The sequence below is a fragment of the Gekko japonicus genome, unplaced genomic scaffold (assembly GCF_001447785.1).
Source record: "Gekko japonicus isolate JY-2015 unplaced genomic scaffold, Gekko_japonicus_V1.1 scaffold173, whole genome shotgun sequence".
NCBI classification, from domain to species: domain Eukaryota; kingdom Metazoa; phylum Chordata; class Lepidosauria; order Squamata; family Gekkonidae; genus Gekko; species Gekko japonicus.
This window is the reverse complement of record NW_015161407.1, coordinates 759,955-772,111: the sequence shown is the minus strand read 5'-3', so window position 1 is coordinate 772,111 and position 12,157 is coordinate 759,955. Positions and strand designations below refer to the sequence as shown.

General features: G+C 38.6%; 1 protein-coding gene across 1 annotated transcript in view; it reads left to right on the top strand.

Annotated features, from left to right (window-relative positions):
• COL25A1 (collagen, type XXV, alpha 1) overlaps positions 1 to 12,157 on the top strand; it is a 450,407-nt gene that overhangs the window by 366,331 nt on the left and 71,919 nt on the right. The window contains exons 15-18 of the mRNA XM_015426262.1: positions 3,165 to 3,209; positions 5,909 to 5,941; positions 6,055 to 6,090; positions 8,546 to 8,590. Coding sequence (XP_015281748.1) covers positions 3,165 to 3,209; positions 5,909 to 5,941; positions 6,055 to 6,090; positions 8,546 to 8,590 — 159 coding nt within the window. The remainder of the gene's footprint in view (positions 1 to 3,164; positions 3,210 to 5,908; positions 5,942 to 6,054; positions 6,091 to 8,545; positions 8,591 to 12,157) is intronic.

The window sequence follows — 12,157 nt, the reverse complement described above, 5'->3', positions numbered from 1 at the left end:
CGCGTGGAATGTTCTAGAGAAGTGCCACCACCATTCGGCTTTTATATATAAGGGAGATAGTTTTGAGTTCTCCATATTTATACCACTGTAGAGTACCATAGCTTTGATTTGTAAGTTGTATTAAGCCATGGGAAAAGGTGGGATATAAATATTTAAACAAATAAATAAATGAAACTATATACAGCTCTTGTCTAAGAATGTGTCTCTCAAAGAAGGATGTATCCTTCTGCTTCAACACATAGCTATGCCTTCCCCTAGTAGTATTTTAGGCTACAAGAACCTCCCTAGCCAAGAGGTCTACATTACACAGAACTGTGTGTTCAGATCATTAAAGTTTTTCTGAGAATTATAACATAGCAACATGTAGCATTGTCATTTAACGTTTGCCAAATTCTTGAATCTAGTACTGATTCTGTATTTTGCAACCAACTAGTTGTTTCATAGAGAATTATTTTGTGTATTATTTTAAATGATTTCTTGAAAATGCTGATTAAATTTTAGAGCTGCAATTCAGAGGATACGTTACATAGTAGCACGAGTTCATGCTAATTTTTCCCTTCTTTCATGATGAGAACTCTGCACCAAACCTTGCACCACATAAAAAGCCTGTTGCAGTGTGGCAATGTGAATATCTGTATGCAACACATGCAATACATAAACTCTAGTTTATAGATGACCAATTTCTAAGCAGGGAAGGGTGGTCAAGAAATCTAATGAAATAAATAAATAAATCTTATACATCTGAACTAAACTCTTAAACACCAGCTAACTTGGAATTGTGCAGCTTAGTCTTGTGATTACTTAGAACTTTTCAATTTATTTCCAAGCTGTTCACACTGGGTAACTTGTTCCATAGGCCTTCGTCATCTTTTAGCTTCATATGGAGATTACCAATGCAGTCTTAGAAGAATTGCACCCTTCTAAATCCACTGAAGTCAGTTGGCCTTGATGGATGTATCTTTATTTAGGATTTTACTGTAACTGTCCAACGATAATTCCATAGAATCACATTAAAAATCACATGAAGCTGCATTATACTGAGTCCTATCCTTGGACTGTTATGGTTAGTATTGTCTGCTCCGACTGTCAGGTTTCTAGGGTCCCAGGTGGAGATCTTTCATATCACCTGCTACTTGACCCTTTTAACTGGAGATGCAAGGGTTGAACTTCGGATCTTGTGCACATAAAGCATATGATCTACCACTGAGCCACACAGCCCCTTCCCTAAGAATTGAATACATGCGTTTAAAATTCCTGATGTCTCTTTTAGAGCCTTGCCTTTTCTCCTTGCTGTTTTCCATGCTGCCTATGAAAGCAGTACCCATTCACAATTGCTACTTTTCTTGTTTGGAACAATTGAGTGAATATTTTTATATATTTGCATTATTTATAGTCCACTTTTCTTGCTGAGACTCAAGACGGATTACATAGTATAAGTCAAGTACATTCTATGGGATAGTACTTCCATTAGGGTTGCCAAGTCCTCGCTGTATGTAGAGCGGGGGACTCCAGCGCCGCTCTGGGAGTCCATGTGCATGCGCAAAGCACGTGTGCGCCGCAACCACATCACCCGGAAGTGACGCAACCACGTCGGGCATGCTGGGGGTGGGGCCACAATCATCCTCGGATGACTACGGCCCCGCCCCCAACGTGCCCGACGCGACTGCGTCACTTCCGGGTGATATGCTGATGCCGGGCACGTTGCGTGCTTTGGGGGGTGGGGTTCCCCCCAGGGCCTGATCCGGCGGCGGCAGGTAATGGGCCTCTCAGGCAGGGGTTTCCCCACCCCCCGGGGGGACTTGGCAAGCCTAACCTCCAATGAACAGTGCAATAGGGCTGGGACTACAGAAATCAAAACCATACATAAATCTAAAACAAAGGTGGAACAAAGCATATTTAAACATGACACACTAAATGGTGTAGAAACTACCTAGTCAGAGCATGATTACAGTGATAGGCAGAAATACAGTAGTGTAAGCCACAGTTTGCATTGTTTGTGGAAAGCCAGGAGACTGGCACCTGCAGTGGAAAGCCTGGAGACTGTTTTCAGGCTGACATCTGCAGAAGGCCCTGCTGAAATAAGCAAAGCTGTTGTGGCGGAGCATAGGGAGAGAGGTAGTCCTGCAGGTACAAGGGACCGAGGCCATGAAGGGCTTTGTTTGTGATAGTCAATACCTTGAACTGAACCCAGGAACTGATGCATGGCCAGTAACATGATTGCAGAATAGGAGTGATATGCAATCTCCATCCAGTTCCCAGTAATAATCTAGCTGCTGCATTCTGGACTAACTGGAATCTCTGAATTGACTTTGAGGGGAGATCTATGTAGAGTGCATTACATTAGGACCTAGTAATGAATTTCCCCCTAATATGTACTCACCTCCCTTTAAAATATTCCAATAAGTATTAACAGTTTAAAATCTGTCACAGACCATCACTTTTGGGGGGCAGATCTGACATCTTACATCTTAGGGCAACCGCCTGCTTAGGGGGAGATCTGACAGTACACCTTCCAGAAATGCCCCATTTACCACGGGGAGAAGACAAGTCCCAGTAGTGGTGTCTGTGGTTCTACAACTTGACTTCTACCCAAGCGGCAGTGCAGAATATAAAAGGTGGCGTGTTAAGCTGCTGCTTGGGTTTGCCTGGCAGGTAAACCAGCCGTGACTGCTGCTCAGATGGAAATTGCTTTGCAGTGGAAACCTGCAGGTCCATTTGCTTCATCTTACCAACGTGTTCTAGAAATTGCTCTCATGGAAAAGTCAGTATCAGATAAGATTGTCGACTGGCTTTTGTAACCACAATACTTTTCAAGAAAAATGTTATTTGGTTATTGCTTTTGTAAATGAAGACCCTTCAATTATGGGACCTCCTTTCCATTTAAACTCGTTTTGAGTAGATTTGATTACTGTATAGAGAGAGGGCTGACACATGCTTTTTAAACAACAGGCACAACTGTAAGTCCTTACATTTATTCATATAGTCCTGGTTTATTGCAGTCTATAATCCCTCCATTCAATTACCTTCTTTAGTTTCTGTGCTCTAAAGTTATAGTATCATTAAAAAAACCTGCCATAATTAAAAAAACCCACTTATTTCTGGATTTTAATTGTGGTTGCTGGTGAATCAAAACACAGTATAAATATTTTTATTTTTATTTTTAGGGTGATCCGGGTGAAGCTGGGCCGAAAGGTGATGCAGGAGAGAAGGTACAGTTTCTACTGAAAAGTGCCAAAAAGATGTCACTATATTAGTGGACAATAGCAAATTAGAAAAGAGATTTTAGAACAAACCTAAATTAGTTGCATCCTTGACCCCATGTAACTCAGAGCTGGGAAAAGCACCTTTGATAGACAGAAGGGTCTGAACTTTGTAGTCCAGAAAAAAAGACAACTAAGGGGAAGTATGATATAGTTTTCTAAAATTAGGCATGGGACAGAGAAAGCAGACAGAGGGATTTTTTCCCCTCCATTTCCCATAACACTAGAACTTGGGGGCATGCATGAAGTTGATGGGCAACAGATACAGGAAAGAAAATTTATCTGAAGACGTTTGCATGCACACAAAAGCTTATACCCAGAATTAAACTTTGTTGGTGTTGCCACTGGACTCAAACTTTGTTCGGGGGGGGGGGAGTTCTTTACTCAATAAGTAATTAAATTGTGGAATCTGGTGCTTGTGGATATACCGGTGGCCACAAACATAGATGGCATTAAAATGGGGATAGATTTCATGGACGATAGGTCCATCAATGGCTACTAGCCATGCTGAGTAAAAGGAACCTCTACATGCAGAAGCAGTAAACCTGTGAAACCCAAACATCTGTGAGGGCTTTGGTTTATATACCTGTTCATTGGCTCTCCAGGGCAACTGTTTGGTCACTGAAACAGGGCCAATTGTTTGGCTGCTGAAATAGGATGCTGGACTAGATTCACAGCTCATCTAATCCAGCAGGGCACTTCTTATGTTCTTATGCTTTCCAGAATCTGTCTTTAATGGAATAGTACCTCCAAACGTGGAGGTCCCATCTAGGAATCACAGCTAATAATGATTGCAAGACCTTACTTTGATTAATTTGTCTAGACCACATTTGAAACATTCTAAAGCCTTTTCTAGACTGAATCTGGTGATATAATTCTGGGGTGGTAAACTGGTATGTACCATTAAAGGCTGCAGGTGAGCAAGTAACATTTTTTATGCTCCCTCATGTGAAAAGTTCCTGCAAACACAGACTTAAAACATCAAGGAGGAAAATTCCAGTATAGTCCCTTACATGCAATACTTCCTCTAAACTGTGGAGTCTTGTGAGCAAAAACTCTATTTTGTGAGCTGCTAGGTATTAAACTTGTGAGCGAGCGATTTGGCAACTGCATAAATTAGTTTGCTCTGGAGCCATCCTTCCTGAGCGAAGACAAAAGTGTGTGAGCCGGGGGCAAAATAACTGTGAGCTAGCTCACACTAACTCAGTTTAGAGGGAACACTGCTCACATGCTGTGCTAATTTGTCAGTTTCAGGGAATTGTTAATGTAAAATTTCCCCTGCAGTTTATAATGGTACAGTCCATTCTGTCCCCACATTTTTGAAAAAGTATTTCCTTTCATCAGGGTCCCTGTTGCCCTGCTTGTGATGCCAATTTAAGTATAGTTACGTATAGTGACTTCAATTGACTTAAAAAGGCATAACTCTGCTTTGGATGGCACTGTTAGGTCGAATCTGCATTTGCATTTTAAAATCAATTTTGTGCTGCTGTGACGCCATCTTTCTCTATGCTTGTTTGAACGTTGTTTGGAGAAGATTCATTTAAAGCAGTTTGGAGACAGTGGAGCCGCCACGAGAGGGTGATAAACATATGCAGACATGCAAAAGTATGTTAGCACTGTTGAGGTTTGAAAACGAAAGCAAATGTAGACAGCTTTTTTGAAGACGGAGTCAGAAGGCTGGGACACCAGTGGGAAAGACAAATGCAGATTCGACCTTAGTCTGCATCATAGTTCTGTAAAGATGAAATGAGACAATGACCCTTCCCTGACCCCAAACTCCTAGAACAGCATTGGAAAATAAATTATGAACAGACAGAATACAACTGAATTTTTCTGCACATTAGGTCTCCTTTTTTTGTATGATGGTTGTGTTAGAGCAAATCAATGTTAGGTGAGCTGAAAACACATTACAAATGTCTGCTTCTGCATTCAAATGAATGCTTCAGTTTTCCTCAGCTTCATCATGCAGACCTTCTTAGAGGTTATATTTGGTTAAATGCTTCTAGCATTTTTAATTCTGCAGAATTAACAGATCAAATGCGGGGGAGAGGTGAGCTGAAAGGAAGGTGCTCCATCGGAGCAAAACATTTTCTTGAGTGAATGTAATATGAACACCCTCTCATCCTGGCATTTGTGATGTCTAACTAGATTTAAGTTGACAAGATAAATACTATGATGAACTTCAACCACTTTAGCAGGTCTTGTTTTAGGATAAATGAATGGTTATAGTGCTCTTTCTGGATGTTTGTTAATTTATGGGTTTTGACGCATAAACCCTGATTCTTGTCAGGAGAAGTTATTTCTCAAAGGAATCAGGCATGATATTTTTACATATGTACAAAAAGCACATAGTCCAACCTGTACACTTTCTAATTTTAATTTTATGGACTTCTTTGAGCATCATTAAATGCTTCTGTTTAGTTGCAGCCGAATCAGCAACCAAGTTTATTCATCTGCATTTGTTCCTTGACTTGGGCTCTTAATTAATATTGCCTGCTCATTTGTGGTCTCACAAACAAGGAATTTTGCTGTACATATTCATTCACCTTGGTTGTCACCATGGTTACAAATGTTTACTAAGCTGTTAACTCTCCAATTAATTTTCACATATGCAATAATCATTGTCTTTCCCTGGATTTTATTATCAGGGTGATCCTGGGTCTTCTGCTGCAGGAATAAAGGTAAAGTAGAAGTGATAATTTCTTTGCTTTGACACACAGTGGCAACAGTAGTACATTCTGTGTTGGTATCTATCCCCCTATGTTGGATTTCATCATTTGTTTCTTAATTGTAGGGGGAACCTGGAGAATCAGGTCGACCAGGACAAAAGGTAACATTTTCCAAAGCCTTTCCTTATTGTGAAGTCCAGGGAACCAAGCAACATTAATGATAACGTTTATTATACTATGTTCTTCTCCATAATTGATAGCTTAAAAAAAAACAATTTTGACACATGCTATCTTACCAACATAAAAATTTATTAATTTATTCCCCGTCCTTCATGATCCACAGGTCCCATTACAGTAAATACAAAATACATATTATGCAATGCTCCCTCTAAGCTGTGGAGTCTTGTGAGCAAAAATTCTACTTTGTGAATTACTGGCATTAAAGTTATTAGCAAGTGATTTGGCTACTACATAAATTAGTTTGCTCTGGAGCTAAGACAAAAATGTGTGAGCTGGAGGCTAAAAAACTGTGAGCTAGCTCACACTAACTTAACTTAGAGGGAACAGTGCTATCCACCCCATCCCAAATTAACAAATTAACCAAAAAGTTAGCCAGGTGGTGAAAAAACATGCTTCCATCAGAAAAATCAGAAATTGCCAACAGTTGAAATTCACAAACAAAACACCCTACAAATTCCTTAACCACCCTGCATAAATGTTGAGTCCCTCTGGTATCCTCTGAAAAAGGAAGACTATTACATAGCAGGGAAGAAGGAGGGAAGAAAGAATCCTGTTCTGTTTTAGGCATTTAGATACAGGCATTCAGATCTGGAAACTGGTAGATGGAATATCACAAAGACCCAAAGAAGTATCCATGTATGGAGGTGTATATTTAGTTTCTGTCTGAGCTGTTCACAGTCCTCAGGCAAATCTTTTAGAGAGTAACCTATCTTAACCCAAAGTTTGAATTTAAAGAGTGCCTCATCACTGGGTCCAATCACCTGCAAAAATCAGAAACACTGATGAGTACTTCATTTAAAATCCTTGTTTTCAAAAAATAGTTGTGGTAATGATTTGTAACAAATAGTTATTTATTTTTTAAAAGCCTGTTCTGATATGCAAATTGAATTTGTTAATAAGATTCACTTTTAATTATAAAGGCTAATTAAACACTTTTATATGAACTAATCTATGAAACCATTACAATTGTGTATTAAATGTTCTATGGAGTCTTTTACAAGGGTGTTAGAATCATATTCTCAGTTATTGCTTTTTTGTCAGGTGGGGAATAACTACCAGAGATATAGGTAGTATCAGTGTAGTGGCTCTTACTCCATTACATTCATGTTTGACAGAATGGATAAAATAGTGATTTTTTTTTTAATTCACAGCCATGACATCCACATTGCTTTAGACTTTGATGAGATGATGGCTTTGGGTAGTAATTCCTGAGACCATATAAAAAAAATAAATAGAAAGAGCAAGCACAATGCTCTAGTTACATGTCCTGTATAAGCCTCCTAGCAACTAAAATATTATAAAGGGGCTCTCACAGTCCTCAGGCAAATCTTTTAGAGAGTAAAGTAAAACTAATCCTAACAGAATTGATCCCTTGATCTTTGGAGAGTCTTGGAGTTGCATCTGTGCAGTCCGCTGAACCTATCTTAACTCAAAGTTTGAATTTAAAGAGTGCCTCATCACTGGGTCCAATCACCTGCAAAAATCAGAAACACTGATGAGTACTTCATTTAAAATCCTTGTTTTCAAAAAATAGTTGTGGTAATGATTTGTAACAAATAGTTATTTATTTTTTAAAAGCCTGTTCTGATATGCAAATTGAATTTGTTAATAAGATTCACTTTTAATTATAAAGGCTAATTAAACACTTTTATATGAACTAATCTATGAAACCATTACAATTGTGTATTAAATGTTCTATGGAGTCTTTTACAAGGGTGTTAGAATCATATTCTCAGTTATTGCTTTTTTGTCAGGTGGGGAATAACTACCAGAGATATAGGTAGTATCAGTGTAGTGGCTCTTACTCCATTACATTCATGTTTGACAGAATGGATAAAATAGTGATTTTTTTTTTAATTCACAGCCATGACATCCACATTGCTTTAGACTTTGATGAGATGATGGCTTTGGGTAGTAATTCCTGAGACCATATAAAAAAAATAAATAGAAAGAGCAAGCACAATGCTCTAGTTACATGTCCTGTATAAGCCTCCTAGCAACTAAAATATTATAAAGGGGCTCTCATGGATCTCTTAGTGGACTGTAGTCATGGAATCAGTCTGAGTGGGATGAGCTGAACTTCTAGTTCTATTAGACTTGTGCATATAATAAAGTATTACAGTTTTGCTTTAATTCCATTTTTAAAAACTAAAGTTATTTTTAAGGGGCAGAATTCAGGTTCTAAAAAGTAATATTGCATGGACTTTGCTTGATTTTTGCTATTTATTAAAATGTTTTTAGTCTTTTCATCGTCAATAAGACCCTCAAAGCAGCCAACAATCAATAAAAGGACAATAAAGTACTCATACATCAGTGTTATTATTCTTCTGGATCCTTTAGTATTGTCTTATAATACTGTACAATTTCACTTTACAGGGTGAACCTGGACTCCCGGGGCTTCCTGGACTACCTGGTATTAAGGTAGATACATAGATAACACTCATGTGATGATGTTCTATGTGTGAAGTTAATGCAAGGAAGGTAATAAATAAGCTTGTGAACTAGAAGACATTTAAATATAACCAGGGGTGGCCAAACTGTGGCTCAGGAGCCACATGCGACTCTTCACACTTATTGTGTGGCTTCCTGATTGGTCTTCCCTTCCCCAGCCAGTGTTCACCTCTCTGGGTAAGCTTGAGGTGAGAAAGAAAGCAACTTTAACTTTAAATGCATTCTCAAAAGAGCCAGTTTGGTGTAGTGGTTAAGTGCGTGGACTCTAATCTGGGAGAACCGGGTTTGATTTCCCACTCCTCCACTTGCACCTGCTGGATGACCTTGGGTAAGCCATAGTCCTTGAAAAAGCTGTCCTTGAAAAAGAGCAGTTTCTACCAGAGCTCTCTTAGCCCCACCTACCTCACAGGGTGTCTGTTGTGGAGAGGGGAAGGGAAAGGAGTTTATAAGCTGCTCTGAGACTCCTTTGGGTAATGAAGGGCGGGGTATAAATCCAATCTCTTCTTCTTCTTCTTCAAAGAAGCCCCACCCCCCGCCGGCTGGCTTGGAGAAGGCATTTGCCTCTTTAAATACCTTCTCCAAGCCAAGCCAACTGGTGTGGGGGGCTTGGAGGATGCTTTTAAAGTTAAAATTGCTGTAAAATTCTGTAAAATAAGGAGAAGGGATTAATACACAGTGTCCCAACCAGATTCTTGAAAATATTCTCAGATAAAGGAAACAGAAAAGTTGATAAATTATTTAGTTAATGCTTCAGTTAATTATGCATTTGTGATGCTAGGTGTTTAGCTTGGTAGCTCATTACTCTAAGAGCTGAATAAATAAATATCTTTAAAACCTAGACAATTTTATTTACTTTTTAAATATGCATATATACAAGTGGCAGGCTGTCACAAATTAGAAAAAAATAAATGGATAATGTGTGTGAATGAGCAGATATAATTTCATTCAGGAAGTCAGCAGAAAATCAAGCACAGAAATCCCATGATGTGCTGTACACCTGCTTAATTAATTGTGCCTTGTGTTATGATATAAAGCAAAATATCTTTGGCTTTAACCTAAAATCTAAGAATGTCCAAGGAAGGGAGACATTGTATATGCATATAATCTCTTGGCTCATCGATCACCAGAAAAATGGGGGAAAGTTATTTTTACTTTTCTGCTTTGAAACTCAAAACATGGCCTGCCTTCTAATCGTAGACTGCATCTCTATCACACAACAAGGTACAGACAGAACAAGATGTTGTGCTGCACACAACAAGGTACAGACCAGCCTTAGAACATGAAAAGGGGGATTTGCAGTGGTAGCCAGGCGGACCTGTAAATCTTGAAGCAAACAAGCCGCACATTTGTGATGCTACCTTGTACTAAAACAGACCATTTGTCTGTCTAGTTTGGTACTGTTAGCAGCTCTACAAAGTCCTAGGACAATCCTGCTGTAGTAAGGTTTTTGGAAAACAATTAATGGTCCCAGGTGTATCTTAGGGATTAATTACCAAAAGACTAAAATTGTATATTTTGGTAAGAGACCTAAAGCCAGCGCTTCGAGTATTAACACCCATAAAATTGAGCAGGTATTTTTGGGCGTGATGATTCAATATTTGGGTGTGATGATTCAACCTTCTGGAGTGAGGAAGGCCCATCACAAGTATGTGACCAATATAGGTCAAAAATTGGTACAGGCTATTCTAAGATTCTTCAATATAAACAGTGGGCAATATCTTCCAGTGGCCCACAAATTATATCCAAAATGGTCTCCCAACTTCTATATAGGACAATATTAGGCCCACCATCTTCGTGTTAGAAAGAATACAATCAAAAATTTTAAGAGCAATATTCCAATTCCCAAACTGTGTTTCAAACTCAAGTCTGCACCTAGATTCTGGTATGATTAGATTAGAGGCTAAAGTAAACCACACATCCATTAATCTGTGGCTTAAACCAAACCATTCCTCCCAGGACTTTACATTGTTGATTCTCAGGGATGGTTTTCGATCCACTTGGTTAAAGGCAGTCTATCACAAGTTGAATGAGTTAGATCTCTCCCCAGAGTTTCTGTTAAGAATGACCTTAGATCAAGCAAAGGCCTTGATTAAGCAAAGAATACTGGACACTGAACGGCAGAGGGATATCGATAGAGTTTCTTTTCTTTTTTACATACAAACAGTACAAACAGACACATGGAGGTTATTTTCGATTTTTACCAATATTTATACTGGTGCCTATTCCACCTTAATAACAATTTCTCATGAGCTGTGTAAGCAACTTTTCTGTCTCTATCATCCTAACAGGTATATATTTCATTTAGTACACTCTTAGTCTGTCTCTTGCAAGCTTGCCTACATATGTTTATCATACCAGTTATAGAACCGTGACCAAGTATTCTGGAATGTCGAATCTGTTGCACCTTTTATCAATAAAGTCAATTTATCCAATTCCGCAGCCTCCAAGATTTTGTTTACAAGTTCTTGTTTTGTTTGTATCTCCGGTAATTTCCAATATTTTGCATAGAGAATTCTTGCAGCCGTAGTTAAAAAAACAATCAAATAGCGATCATCTTTGTTAGAATTATCAGGTAGAATATTCAACAACAAAGCCTCTGGTGTAAATGGTACTACAGTACCTAGTACCTTTTGCAAGATTTCGTGTACCATTACCCAATATTTCTTAGATCTTTCACAATGCCACCACATGTGGTACAATGAGCCAACCTTATTTTCACATTTCCAACACTTATTAGAACATTTCGGGTCAATTTTAGCTAACCTTTCAGGTGTTACATACCATCTATAAAACATTTTATATACATTTTCTTTATACGGAATAGCTTTCGTAATCCTAATATTTTTCTTCCATATTTGATCCCACTGCTCTAATTAAACAGTATGCCCAATATTCTGCCCCCACTGAATCATATTCCCTTTTACTATTTCATCCACCATTAAATCATCAAGTAACAACACATACAGTCTTCGTAAAAGCTTCTGATCCATAGATGTCATAATCTTTTCAATCTCTATAAGGTTTTTATAAAATCCGATTCTCTTATCTTTAGGATAGAGTTTCAAACTTCCTGGTGCCAACAAACACTAGATACATTGTAACCCCCAGCAGCCTCTTTATTGTTGTTAGACATACCCTCCCACCATAGGGCTTACTCTATGGCTAGATGGAATATACTCCCCTCTGCAGTAGTGGAGGCCCTGCTGTGCAGGGAAGGTCAAGCCAAACTAGCATATTTTGCTTCACTGCCATTTCCACCAGGAAATTAATGCAAAGATTATTGTACCCTTGCTTGGGAGGTTCTCTGCCTGTTCTGAATCTGAAATTATGAGGAAGTTCCTTTCAGACACAAATCCTCAGTTCACACTCCCTTGTGCCAGATTTCTTACAGCAGCATGTAGAATTCATAGGGAATTAACTCAGAATGTAGCCGAACCATAAAATTCAGATATTTTGCTCAATTTGTTCTGTGATTTTAAAAATGCATAGGCCATTCAGTAGTTTTAATATTGTATATTTTCTAAAATTTCTAAGACT